The sequence below is a fragment of the Panthera pardus genome, unplaced genomic scaffold, assembly GCF_024362965.1.
Source record: "Panthera pardus isolate Hobbes unplaced genomic scaffold, ASM2436296v1 HiC_scaffold_26, whole genome shotgun sequence".
NCBI lineage: Eukaryota > Metazoa > Chordata > Mammalia > Carnivora > Felidae > Panthera > Panthera pardus.
In genome coordinates, this window is record NW_026526832.1 from 21445847 (window position 1) to 21460614 (window position 14768).

The 14768-nt window shown below is 48.5% G+C and overlaps 1 protein-coding gene across 4 annotated transcripts in view; it reads left to right on the plus strand.

Moving 5' to 3' along the window:
• Positions 1–14768, plus strand: part of ADCY3 (adenylate cyclase 3) — a 90162-nt gene that overhangs the window by 34742 nt on the left and 40652 nt on the right. For all 4 annotated transcript variants that reach the window (XM_053891087.1, XM_053891085.1, XM_053891089.1 and 1 more), the window contains exon 3: positions 10896–11045. In XM_053891087.1, coding sequence (XP_053747062.1) covers positions 10896–11045 — 150 coding nt within the window. The remainder of the gene's footprint in view (positions 1–10895; positions 11046–14768) is intronic.

Below are 14768 nucleotides of genomic sequence, written 5' to 3' on the forward strand. Positions count from 1 at the left end.
GATCAATTAGTCACAAACATACAGAAACTCACTGATAATAATACCATAACAGTAGGGGACTTCAACACCCCACTTACAGCAATGGACAGATCATCTGAACAGAAAGTCAGCAAGGAAACAATGACTTTGAATGGCACACTGGACTGGATGGACTTAACAGATATATTCAGAACATTTCATCCTAAAGCAGCAGAATACACATTCCTCTTGAGTGCACATGGAACATTCTCCAGAGTAGATCACATACTGGGACACAAATTAGCCCTCAACAAGTATGAAAAGATCGACATCATACTGTGCATATTTTCAAACCACAACGCTCTGAAACTCGAAATTAACCACAAGAAAAAATTGGGAAAGATAGATACTTGAAGACTAAAGAACATCCTACTAAAGAATTAATGGACTAACCAAGAAGTTAAATAGGAAATTAAAAAGTGCATGGAAGCCAATGAAGATGATAATGCCAAAACCTCTGGGATGCAACAAAGGTGGTCATGAGAAGGAAGTATATCTTCCTAAAGAAGGAAGAAAGGTCTCAGATACACCCTACACCTAAAGAGCTGGGAAAATAACAGCAAATAAAACCCCAAACCAGCAGAAGATGGGAAATAATAAAGATTAAAGCAGAAATCAATGCTATTGAAATAAATAAAGCAGTAGAACAGATCAATGAAACCAGGAGCTGGTTCTTTGAAAGAACTAACAAAATTGGTAAACCCCTAGCCCGTTTGATCAAAAAGAAAAAAAGGACCCAAATAAATAAAATCAAGAATGAAAGATCACAACCAACACTGCAGAAATACAAACAATAATAGAATATGATGAGCAATTATACACCAATAAATTGGGCAATCTGGAAGAAATGGACAAATTCCTAGAAATATATAAACTACCAAAACTGAAATGAGAGGAAATAGAAAATTTGAACAGACCCATAACCAATAAAGAAATCGAATTAGTAATCAGAAATCTCCCAAAAAACAAGAGTCCAGGGCTGGATGGCTTTCCAGGGGAATTCTACCAAATATTTAAAGAAGTGTTAACGCCTATTCTTTTGAAGCTGTTCCAAAAAATGGAAATGGAAGAAAACCTTCCAAACTCATTCTATGAAGCCAGCATTACCTTGATTCCAAAACCAAAGACCCCACTAAAAAGGAGAAGTACAGACCAATTTCCCTGATGAGCATGGATGCAAAAATCCTCAACAAGATACTAGCCAACCAGATCCAACAATACATTAAAAGAATTATTCACCATGACCAAGTGGGATTTATACCTAGGATGCAGGGCTGGTTCAATATCTGCAAAACAATCAGTGTGATACATCAATAAAAGAAAGGACAAGAACCACATGATCCTCTCAATAGATGCAGAGAAAGCTTTTGACAAAATACAGCATCCTTTCTTGATAAAAACCCTCAAGAAAGGGATAAAACGATCATACCTCAATCATAAAATCATATAGGAAAGAGCCACTGCTAATATCATCCTCAATGGGGAAAAACTGAGAGCTTTCCCCCTAAGGTTAGGAACATGACAGGGATGTCTATGCTTGCCATTGTTATTTAACATAGCGTTGGAAGTCCTAGCCTCAGCAATCAGACAACACAAAGGAATAAAAGGCATCCAAATTGGCAAGAAGGAAGTCAAACTTTCACTCTTCACAGACGACATGATACTCTATATGGAAAACCCAAAAGATTCCACCAAAAAACTACTAGAACTGATCCATGAATTCAGCAAAGTCACAGGGTATAAAGTCTATGCGCACAAATCAGTTCCATTTCTATGCACCAATAGTGAAGCAACAGAGAAATCAAGGAATCAATCCTATTTACAATTGCACCAAAACCCATAAAATACCTAGGAATAAACCTAACCAAAGAAGTGAAAAATCTATACACTGAAAACTATAGTAAGCTTATGAAAGAAATTGAAGAAGACACAAAAAAGTGGAAAAATATTCCATGCTCGTGGATTAGAAGAAAAATATTGTTAAAATGTTGATACTACCCAAAGCAATCTAGATATTCAATGAAATCCCTATCAAAATAACACCAGCATTCTTCACAGAACTAGACCAAACAATCCTAAAATTTGTATGGGACCAGAAAAGACCCCGAATAGCCAAAGCAATCCTGAAAAAGAAAACCAAGGCTGGAGGCATCACAATCCTGGACCTTAAGATGTGTTACAAAGCTGTAATCGTCAAGACAGTATGGTACTGGCACAAAAACAGACACTCAGATCAATGGAACAGAACAGAGAACCCAGAAATGGACCCACAGACGTATGGCCAACTAATCTTTGACAAAGCAGGAAAGAACATCCAATGGAATACAGTCTCTTCAGCAAATGGTGTTCAGAAAACTGGACAGTGATATGCAGAAAAATGAACCTGCATCACTTTATTATACCATACACAAAAATAAGCTCAAAATGCGTGAAAGATCTAAATGTGACACAGGAAGACATCAAAATCCTAGAGGAGAAAGCAGGCAAAAACCGCTTTGATCTTGACCACAGCAGCTTCTTACTCAACACATCTCCAGAGGCAAGGGAAACAAAAGCAAAAATGAACTATTGGAACCTCATCAAAATAAAAAGCTTCTGCACAGCAAAGGAAAAAAATCAGCAAAACTAAAAGGCAACGAATAGAATGGGAGGAGGTATTTGCAAATGACATATCAGATAAAGTGTTAATATCCAAAATCCATAAAGAACTTATCAAACTCAACACCCAAAAAACAAATAATCCAGTGAAAAAATGGGTAAAAGACATGAATAGACACTTTTCCAAAGAAGACATCTAGATGGCTAACCAACATGAAAAAATGCTCAACGTCACTCATCATTAGGGAAATACAAATCAAAACCACAATGAGATACCACCTCACACCTGTCAGAATGGCTGAAATTAACAACTCAGGAAACAACAGATGTTGGCAAGGATGTAGAGAAAGAGGGTCTCTTTTGCACTGCTGGTGGGAATGCAAACTTGTGCAATACTCTGGAAAACAGTATGGAGGTTCCTCAAAAAGTTAAAAATAGAACTATCCTACGACCCAGCAATTGCACCACTAGGTATTTATCCAAGGGATGCAGGTATGCTGTTTCAAAGGGGCATGTGCACCCCAATGTTTATAGCAGCGATATCAACAATAGGCAAAGTGTGGAAAGAGTCCAAATGCCCACTGACATATGAATGGATAAAGAAGATGTGGTGTGTATGTATATATATATATATATATATATATGCATTATATATATATATGCATTATATATATATATATATAATGCATATATATATATATATGCATTATATATATATATATATATATATATATATATATAATGCAGTATTACTCGGCAATCAAAAAGAATGAAATCTTGCCATTTGCAACAATGTGGATGGAACTAGAGGGTATTATGCTAAGCAAAATTAGAGAAAGACAAATATCATGACTTCCCTCATATGTGGAATTTAAGATAAAAAACAGATGAACATAAGGGAAGGGAAGCAAAACAAATATAAAAACAGGGAGGGGGACAAAACAGAAGAGATTCTTAAACACAGAGAACAAACTGAGGGTTGCCAGAGGGGCTGTGGGTGGGAAGATGCGCTAAATGGGGAAGGGGCATTAAGGAAGACACTTGTTGGGATGAGAACTGGGTGTTATACGTAGGGGATGAATCACTGGAATCTACTCCTGAAATCATTATTGCACTATATGCCAACTAACTTGGGTGTAAATTAAAGACAGATGCCACCACTTCGGGAACACCTGTCCTTACCAACCTGCATTAACCGGCTCTTGTCACTTAATGCAGTGTAACAACCCGAAAGTCAGTGGCTCGCAAGCACACGTTTCTCACTCGTACATCCATGGCTAGGCTGGGGCCTGACCTGGGCTGGGTTCAGCTGGGTTTTGCTCCAGGCTGGAGCTTGAGTTTTGCTTGGCTCCACAGGTCCCTCATGCGCTGTACCAGTGAGGTTCTTGGCGCATATTGTTCTCATGGCAACGGTGGAAGCCCAGAAGGAAGTGCAGGCGAATTACAAACATGTGCTCGTGTCCTATGTGCTGACATCCATTTGACCAGAGCAGATCCCGTGGTCAGAGTCAGCGGGAGGGAACCTTCTCCGTGAGGCTATGACAAGTGTGTGGCTCTGTGATACTTGTACGGGGGAGTGACGAATTGGGGCCAACAATCTCCTTCACCTTCTAGTCTAAAGCAGCTACCTGTTACTTTATCGTTTTTATTCTCTGCTGGGCTCTGATACTTTTATTATCGAATCATGCCTTTTTATCTACTGTTAGCAAAACATCAGCTCCTGACAGCAGGAACTTTTTCTGCCATATTCATTGCTACCTGCCAAATACCTACCTGCCACAGGATGGACATTCACTAAGTCTTTGAATGAATGAATGAATGATTCTGTTTGGGGATTGGCGGGTGGTGTTGGAGCTGGGTCTTGAAGTAGTAACAATAACTAACATTTTCTGGGAAAGACTAAAGCCGTTTATGTATTGGGTTTTCGACCCGGGTTCAGTCTGAGGATCATCACCACGTGTGGCCCTCCGCAGGAAAAGGAGGAGAGGCAGGATGTTCGGGTTAGAACCGTAGAGCCCTGAAATAGCACATCTTATTAGAGGGCTGGCGATAGGTCTGGTGTGGCTGGGGTGAGGGGAGCTTGGTGGGCGGCGGCCAGGCAGAAGAAACGAGTGACGCCAGACCCCACTTGTCAGGACTGCCATGTTCCATACCTGTAGGGGAGCCATCACATCAGAGTCTGCAGGGTGGTGCCCTGAGGATTGTGCAGTGCACAACCTGAGAAGCTGTCCTGGCAACCTGGCAGATCATGAGGGGCCTCGTGTAACATGTCACATTGGCTAGATGCCTATTCTGGAAGTCGTCTTTGTTTTGGAAGAAGGTGGACATTGCGTATCTGTTAGCAGAGATTCACCCAAGCTATAAAACAAATTGGAAGCTTCTAGAGGTCCTTTTGTTTTGAGGCACATGGTAGAAACCGGACAAGCTTGGAAGGACCCCTCAGCGGTACCCCAAGGCTCAAACCTTGAATTGTGCTGGGTAGGGTTATATTTCTTGGAGACCCCAGACGTCTCCTGGCACAGCGATGCTGGAGTTTGCTGTGGGCCAGCGCGAGAGCATCTACCCCCTCCGCTGTCTGCAGACCTCCCACCTGTGTAGATGCCGCAGGTCCTTGCTGGGTTCTGTGCTCCCCACGGGCCCCCAGTGCCTGGGACTTCAGCCTCCACTGACCCTCGTCACAACTCAGCTGAGTAACGTAGGGAAAGCCCTGGCATCATGCTTGGCTGGCGTCTTGCCAGCTGGGCACGAGAGCCGCGGTGGACCCACCCCGAGGCCAGGCTGGCTTCTGATACGCAGTCCCCTGGGTCGGAGCAGATGTTTAATTAATGTCTTAAAACTCAAACTCTGCTTGTAGCGGGGAAAAAAGAGTAAGGAGATCTGAGCTCCAGTGTCAGCACTGCCAGGAGACCACAGACTCACAGCCTCGTTTCTGTGGGCTTCAAGTCTCTTCTGTAAAATGAGAATAAGAACTTTGCTTGTTGTGGCCAGTAGGATTGTGAATATGGAGGTGTGATGAGACTCCATTAGTCTTACTGTTAGGCACGAATTTCCCTTCTCCCCTCCGGAGGAATAGAAAGTCACTAAGAACATATTTTGTGCCAAGCCCTGTCCCGGGTGGTGTCGCATATAACCTCTCTTTTGATCTTACTGGCCCAGCCTTTGGGGTTCCTGCGAGGATGAAGAAGTCACATCTCAGAGAGGGAAATTGACTTGCTCCAGGCCACACAGCCTGCTGGTGGTAGGCAAGGTCTGTGTGACTGCACGGCCCAGCCTCTTTCTGCCACTCGTTCATCCAGTAGGCATTGGCGGCTTCCCGTGTGCCAGACCCGGTCCTAGGCACTGGGGAATCCACAGAGAAACAGAACCAAAGCCCCGTCCCCTTGGAGCTTGCTTTCTAGTGAAGTAAACAGAGTAAACGGACAAATAAAAGGACGAATAAAAAGTGAAGATACTTCTCTGCAGGGTCTTAAACAGGAAAACAGAGAGAGTGTGTGGGGTGGGGGGGAGGTCAGGGCAGGCCCCTGCGAGGAGGGGACATGTCAGCAGGGACCTGACTGATGAGGAACGTCCCCTCCAGTCTGCAGAGAGCACGGCTCCAGAGTGGGGCCCACAGGCACTGAGTGACGGCCACCCCAGGCTCCGGCCTGTCTTCCTTGGGCTGGGGAGGTTGGTTGCCTGCAGAGATAACTTCTGCCCTGTTCCTTCCTGCTTTACGGCTCCGTGGAATTTTTTTTTTTTTTCCCAAAACATCTAAGTTAGTTTTAATGAACAGAGGCTCCAGTATGGTCTTCCCCTGACAGCAGAGCATCATGAGGTCTCCAAGGGCAGCTCACAAGGATGTTGGCTCCCAGAGCAGCCTTCTCTCCCTGGGTTTCTTCTCCCCAGTTCTGGAGTATTCTGGAATCTCCAGGCTGGAATGAGCCTATGGGGAGGGGTCGTCCTGGGCAGTTGAGGCACCAGCCTGCCTCCAAGGGGATGACTTCTCTTTTAAAGCCCTGCTTAGAGCAGCCCCATGTCCCTGTGGACTGGCAGAAATGTGCAGGATATTGTGATTCATCAAATTCCAAGAGGAAGGACTTCGTAAAGGAATTTTCTCACGGCTGCATTTCTGAGCTGGGGTATTACAAACATTTCATCCGGCTGTCCTGGGTTAGATGAAGCTGTTGAGTCTGAATGTTTACCCACTTGGGAGATTCGTTCATTCTCCTCGTTAGTTTAAAAATCTTGTGTTTAAGAAAAAATAACAGTTCTTTTGCAATGAGATTGCTGCCCAGTCTCTTTCACTGGGGAAAGGGGTTCCCTGGGGTAAGAAGAGGTGACCTCCGTGGCACCCCAGAGCAGAGCTTCTCAGGCTTGTGCGGGGGAATCCCCCCCGAGACGGAAACGTGTGTTGAGTCCAGTGTGACAAGCTGCCCCCACCCCCTCCTGGGCCACCCCGAAGAGCCAGGAGGCCGCATCAGGGCTCCTGCTTGGCCTTCGGAACTGCCTGAGCTGGGAACCTCCCTGTCTGTTCACAGGGTCAGGTGTCATGTCTGCAAACCCCTGGCGCTGAGCTCCTTCAGGCAATCATTGATGATGCTGAGAGGAGAAGCCTTCCTGCCACGCTTGGTCGCTGAGTGTGGTATCCGAGGCAGTCTTTGTTTCTGAGACCCCGTCTCTGTAGAGCCCGCGTCTTCCTGAAGCCGTGCGTCACCTCTCTGATCGGATATGATCCCCATCCACCCGACCTCTGTCTGCATCTTTGCTCAGCCTCATCTCCTGGATATTTCCGGGACCATCCCCACTACTGTCCTGGCCTGTACCCCGCCCAGCAAAGTGACCGAGCCTCATTCCTCTGTTCTTGGGCTGAGGTGGCGTGGGAGAGGGTTGGGGTGCAGCAGCTGGGATGTTAGAGGGCTGCGTCCCGGGGAGACCATGAGGCTGGGAGGTCAGGTTTGTGATGGCTTCTGGCCTGCTCATCTGCTCCCCAGAAGGGGAAGGGCAAGTAGGGGGAAGACCATACTGGACCCCTCTGAAGGGGTCGGGGTGAGGGGCAAGTTGTGACGTGGTTGCACTACCTCAGGTGGCTCAGGGGAGCACGGGATCCACAGCAACCCTGAGGACCCTTTCGTTGAGGTAAGTTTAGAGAATTGGGGGAGCTCTGAGAAGCACAGCCTGGGGCTCCTGGGAGAATCCTCTAGGAAGGAATAAGCTCACTGCGATGCAGGGAGAGAATTCCCTGGCACGGGGGGGACCTGCGGGACCCACAGGACTCTCCGGCGTGTGACCTGGACATGGCCATTTGCCTCCACATCCCCTCACAGATGAGCTGAGAGTGCAGGTCGAGAAGGGGTGGGCAGGGGACAGGAAGCAGTATGACCCTCTGGCCACCCTGGGAACCGACCCGCCTTGCCTTCCCTCCAGCCTTTCCGAGCAGGTCATTTCCAGGCCCACCTTTGCCCTCAGAAGTGAGGTCTGATGAGGGCCAGCCGGGGTCAGGACTGCAGGGACTTCCGAGATGAGGTAGGCCGCCCCTCAGCTCATAGGTGGTGAAGTGGGGGCTCAGGGAAGTTTCTTGACCTAGCAGGTTCCCCATCCAGCAAGGGGCAGGGCAACAGTCCAGGGCTCCTCCTAAGTTTGTTTTCTGCACCTGCCAAGTGGAATGCAAACGTGGATCTTATTTTAAAATAGGCTGAAGGGAGTGCTGTCCCGTATAGATGGTTTCCATTGTGAACCAAACCTGAATCCTGTTATACTCTTTGTTTGTTTGTTTGTTTGTTTGTTTTGAGAGAGAGAGAGGGAGCAGGGGAGGGACAGAGAGAATCCAAAGCAGGCTCCACACTGTCAGCACAGAGTCCAACGCAGGCCTCAAACTCCTGAACCAAGAGATCGTGACCTAAGCCAAAATCGAGAGTCAGACGCTTAACCGACTGAGCCACCCAGGCACCCCTGTTATACTCTTTGGATAATAACCTTTGGTGGGAATTGGTTTAAAGCTTTCCTGTTATAGTTGCTCTCTGTCTACAGAGCAGGTGGTTTACTTAAGGAGGGACCCTGATGGGGAGTAAAACAGTTATTACTGACACCGGCTCAGTGCTTACACTTTATGGAGTCTGCTCTATCCACCCCGCGAGGTGGACAGCAGGGCCTGTTGGGGGGCAAGAGACCCCTAGGCGTGGAGCTCTGTCCATGGCTCAGTGTGACAGCCCAGGTGGTGGCCAGGGCCAGAGATGGGTCTGGAGCCTCTGGTTCAGAGTTGTTGACACCGGTAGGTATGGGGCCCAGACTTGTGGCTTGTCTGCGTGCAGCTACTCCCTTGACCTCTAGGACCTAGAGACCCTCGGCCCTGGTGACTGCTGTATCCGGACCCTGTGTGGGTTTTGGCAAAGTGCTCCCACTCGGTGAGATGCCTGAGGTACAGCCTGACCTTGTTGACTAGCTTCCTGTGCCATGAATTTGGGACTGGGCAGATTCTAAGGCTATACAGCCCCCAGAGGAAGGTGACCTTTGGGCTGGTAGACATTCTTGGACCTCAGGCCAGACCGGCTTGCAGACGCAGCGTGATCTTTGTGATTTGCTTTGACTCACTTAATGTAAATTGGCAGCCTCTTTGGGTTATCAGGTATTTAATAAGTGTCCTGAGGCCATATTGATAGTGCTCAGGTGGGAATGGCCTATCATGTCCAAGCAAAAGTTCAGGAGATATCCCTTAGGATTTCTGAAATTGCCCACTTGCCCCATGAATGGTATAATGATGGGGCTGCCCAGCCCCAAGAACACAATGAGTTGTTAGTTGCTGGAACCAGCAGTTTAAGGAGCTGCTTAAACTCAGAGCTGCGTCTGGTGACTTGATGACCAGTCTCAAGACACATTGCGTGTACTAACTCATTATTCAGTGGGCCTGTGATGAGTGCCCAGGCCTGCAGGAACTTTCTGCCGGGCGTGGTGGGTCCTCAGGGTTGATCAGCCCCTGATAAAACACAAAAACAGAGGGGAATATGGCATAACCAAGAGTATCCAGAAAATTAATGTCAGAATTAACCTCTCATCGTTTATTAAGCCATCTTGTTTAAAAATCTAAAAGTGACTTCCCTGCATTTTTCACCTACCCAGGATCCATTATCCTTCACTAAAAGAACACTTTCTCCCCCTGGGGCCAGAAATGAAGAACTTCTGCCTCCCTACCCACATCTCAGCTAGACTTCTGCCTGAGAAACCACGCCCTTCAGAGGAGGGGTCTGCCTTCCTCAGGCTCGACCTCAGGGAACCAAGGTGGGGAGGGTGTGAGCCTCAGGGAATGGGCAGGGCCAGACCTTGTTGGAGCTGGCTCCTGGCAGGTGGCTTTGGAGAAGGAGGAGGAGCTAGAACCTGGTGCAGCCCCAGATGGGGCCCAGTCAGGGTCAAAGACTGGGGCCCAGGAAATGAGCACCAGGAAATGAGATGTGGTTTGAACGTTCAGGTCCATATCCAAGGTTACCTGCAGCAGGAGGCGGTTGAGTCTGCAATCCCAGCAGCCTGTGGAAACGGGCTGGGGACCACAGACACCTAGGGGAGCCTGGAGGGTGCCAAGGATGGAGGAACAGACTCAGTGCCCAAGAAGGCCTTTGTACCGATGTACTGAGCTTGCAGGACAGACATCCATCGCACAGCTGCCCTGTCCCCTTCCCGTAACTTCCTCATGGGACCTCGGTACTGGTACCGGCCACCCCTCATCTGCTGGCAGGTGGGGTTGGCTGGGAGGATGCACGTGAATGCCAGACACCTGTATACCTGCAGCGTCACGTGGAAGGTAGCGTGAGGGCTTGGAGTTGGCCCAACACGGCTTCACATCTGTGACCTTCAGTGCAACCTGCAGCTTTTAGGATTATACACCCCCAGCTAGTAGATCGGGGTTTTGTACACTCTCCTCCCAGCTAATCAGCACAGCACCTAAGGGCGCCTAATAAGTAAGTCCTCAGTAAACGGTGGTTGAACAAATGAGAGAATGAATGAATTGGGGAGCAGAGGGACCGTCAGGCCACACAGGTGCACGGGATCGGCCAATTTAGCTGCGCTGTGAGCAGGAGAGGCAAACAGCCCCCTACCCAGCCTTCCAGGCCGGGGCCTCACCCACCTATGGTAAGCGGGGCAGGGTCTGTTCCAGGGCCCTAAACGTCCCATCAGGGTCAGAGGCTCGCCGGGGCCCTCCCTGGACACTGGGCAACTAGGGGTTTGATTTTCGTTACCACCCACCCCCCCTTCTCCATCCTCTCTCTTGAGCATGTGCCTTACCATTGTCCTTTTCTCTCCTCGGGGCACAGATCCTGGCCAACGTCTGCCTCTACCTGTGCGCCATCATGGTGGGCGTCATGTCCTACTACATGGCGGACCGCAAGCACCGCAAGGCCTTCCTGGAGGCCCGCCAGTCGCTGGAGGTGAAAATGAACCTCGAGGAGCAGAGCCAGCAGCAGGTGAGGTCTTCGTGGGGTGGCCATGCGGCCGTGCAGGCCTGGAGCCCGGGGCCAGCGACCGGGGCCAGAGAGGGGCCGATTGGGAGGGGGTGGGCCTGGGACAGTGCAGCCCCTCCTCTCCCCCCACCTCCAGGGCTCCCCGGGGCTCGGGGATCACCTGCCAGGGCCAGGTGTTGGCTGCCTCCTGGGCCTCTGACCGTCACAGGGCTCCTTCTGACTTCGGAGAGCTTGCCTTGCTGGAAGCCCTGTCCTCTCTCCTCCTCGGTGCTTGACCTAATCCTCCCCTTCTCCTGTTTTTTTCCCCCCTATAATTTAAAACTTTTTAAAGAACTACATTGGCCCAAGCAGTCACCAACGACTCCTTGTGTTCCTCTCTCAGGTGAAAAAGTTCTCTGGGTTTATTCTAAGTGCTTTTCCCCCCATGGGCATCACTTCAGGTCAGTCCTCCTCTGCCACCCTTTCCGGTTCTACGGCAGATTCGCCATGTGTCCCTGCTGTGCACTCTGAGCCGTGTTCTCTGCAGTGGGGTGGGCCCAGCCCATAGCAGGGGGGCCTTCTGGGTGAGGCCCATCAACCTGCTCGAATCCACCCAGGGCGCTAAGTTTCCTTCACGCTCTGTGCGTCTCCTACTTCCTTCTCCTTCTGAGTCCTCAATGAAGAAGTAAAACCAGTCCAAACCCTGGGGACCCCACTGTTTACATTTTTCCATTGAGAGAAGTGCCTGCTGCCCCCGCTCTTTGTTTACTGGCTTTACTCCAGCCTGATCCACCACAGAACCACCCAGTTCTCGTGTGATTCAGTCTTTTAAATAGTTTCTGGTCTGGATTCATCTCCGATGCCTTTTGAAGGTCTGCAGAAATTACATCCGCCAACTTCCTGTTATCCATAGGTTTATTTCCTGCTAACAAACAAACTCAATAGTTTGAAAATAGAGGATTCCCTGTTCTGGGAACCATGTCATTTTGTGTTCAGGTGGTGCTCTTGGCTCTGGATTCACTGAAACGGCTGTTTTCCACTCAGGTGGACAGGGCCAGAGTTTCGGGGGCCTCTCTGGAGCCTTTGCCTGGGGGCCTCCTTGGCGGGCCTCCCCTTTTCTAGATGATGCTCTTTGAAGGCACACACTGAGTCATTTGCTGATGAGTCCTCACTTCCTCTGTCCTGGGGATGTGTTTTCTCTGTTTACCAAGGAGATCTAGAAGCTTCTGAGCTGGGCCTCAGACTCCACTCCTTCAGAAGGCAGGTTTCAGAAGAGGAATCTCCCCAGCCTCTGTTGCCACAAGGGGCCAAGCTTAGCAGGTCATTGAATTTGCCTCCTTGTCCCCACCCCTGTAGCCTGTGGTTACCCACGAGCTGCTTCTGCTTGAATGTATGTAAAGAATCCCGTCCTTTACTGGCTTTAGAGTGTCTTGAAAGGCGTTCTTCAGTTTCTGTTTTACATGCTGGCTGGGTTCTTTCTGCATCTCCTCTCTCATACCGTGGAGGCATCCCTCTGGATTCTCTACATTAAAAAAAAAAAAAAAAGCTTGTGTCATCGCTTATCTAGGTCAGGAGTTCTTTTTCTAGAGTATTTGTGCAGCCTTCAGCACACCTGTCAGTCTTGTCTGTCTCAGGACATATAGTTGGTATAATCCAGGACATCCTCAGTCACATCAAACAGTGCTTGGTGGGGGGTGTCCCGGTGCAGTAGAGGAAGGTCCTGTGTCTCACCTGGATCTGATATTCTCTGCATAGATAATATGGACAAGTTATCCACCTCTTAAAGCCTTGCTTTCCTCATCTGCAAAGTGGGGGTGTTGATACTCCAGAGCAGGAGTATTGATGCTTGTCTTTAGGTTTCCCTGAAGGCAGAAATACAAGCAGAAGTGCTTTGTAACCTGTAGAGCTTGGAAATGGGGACGGTCAGGCTGCGGTGCACAGGCCGTGGAGTACATGGGCATTTTCTAATGGCCCCTCTGGGCAGGGTCAGGGTTGGGAGCCTGACAAAGAGGGCCATTCCTACTTGCTCCGGGACTCCCGAGCGCCACGTAGCAGCCAGGGGGCGCTGGCAGCCTCTCCGGGCCACGCTGCTCCTCTGCTGTGTTGTGAGCAGTAGCAAAGCAGACACTGGCTCCAGGAGAGAGGAGTCCAGGGAGGCCGAAGGGAGGTGCACAGGGTGGAGAGGCACAGATGCACACCCCCAGGCTTAACTGGGACACAGCAGGTGCCTGTAAGTATCTATCTAGTGGAATGAATTTGTCTTGCCCAGCTCTAGCCTCAGTGTGACCTTGGGCCAGCTCCTTCGCCTCTTTGGGCCTCAATTTCCCTATGTGTAAAGTGTACGTGAGAATAAAACCTTTGGTGAAAATCAGATAATCTGCGTCTATCCCTTTGGGAATGAGAAAAGCACTGTTACCATCAGGAGGGGTGGAATTCTGCACACACACCGCCCCCCCCGAAACTGGGTGTTGCAGTTCGCCCATGTTTTCCTTAGGACTCTTGTGACCGTGTGCATGAGATCTGTTTGCAATTTTACTTTCTTTCTGTGTCCTTGGCAGGTTTGGACATCATGGTTGTGCTGGGTTTAGGAAATAAGTGTTTCCTCTTTCTAACCTGGGAGAGTTTGAAGAAGATATGGGTTCTTTGCAGGAGTAGAAGGACTCTTGGGGCGCCGGGGTGGCTCGGTTGAGCATTCAGCTCTTGATTTCTGCTCAGGTCATGATCCCAGGGTCGTGGGATCGAGCCCCACATCAAGCCCCGCATCAGGCTCCATGCTAACAGCACAGAGCCTGCTTGGGATTCTCTCTCTCTCTCTCTCTCTCTCTCTCTCTCTCTCTCTCTCTCTCTCTCCCTCCCTCCCTCCCTCTCTCTCTCTCCCTCTCCCTGCCTCTCTCTCTCTCTCTCTCTCTCTCTCTCCCTCTCTTTTTCTCTTCCTCCCTCCCTCCCTCTCCCTCCCTCCCTCTCCCTCCCTCCCTCTCCTTCTCCCTCTGCCCCCTCCCCAGCTCTCGTGCACGTTCTCTTGCTCTGGCGTGCTCTCTCAAATAAAAAAACATGGCTCACTAGTGAAGCCTTGTGGCTCAGGAGTTTTCTTTATGAGATTCAGTCTCCCTCAAAGGTACGAGGTTTTTTGTATAAATTATAACATGTTTTTGTTTTTTCAGGAACTTAACCAACTTCATATGAATATGTCACATTTTTGACGTGGGATTTTGTCTTTCCGTGGGTTTTATAGCGATATTCCCTTTTCATTACTGATATTGCTAGTTTGGGCCTTCTCTTTTTTTTATTTGTCCTTAATCTGTCTTGCTGAGGTTTATTAATGTTTGAACCTTTTCAGTGAATCACCTTTTTGTTGCTTTCTTTGTGCACTTCCGTAATGCATTATGTTTTTGACTTTGATTCTCTTCTACTTCCTTTGAGGTTGACATCATGTCCTTTTTTACCTTCTTGAGATGGAATTTAACTAATTTTAGCATTTTTCTTTTCTAAAACACGCTCCTGGTGCTCGGATGTCCCACGTTATGTGCTTTTGCTTCCTTCTACAGATTTTGATATGTCCTATTTCTGTTGTCATTTAGTTCAAAATACTTTCTAATTTCCACTGAGATATCTTTGATCCCCAGGCTGTTTGAGGGTACATCAATTAGTTTGCAAGCATACAGGGAATTTTTAAGGCCCTCTTTTTATTATTGATTTCAGTTTACTTTGCTGCAGTCAGAGAACATATTCTGTGTAATCTCAGTCCTT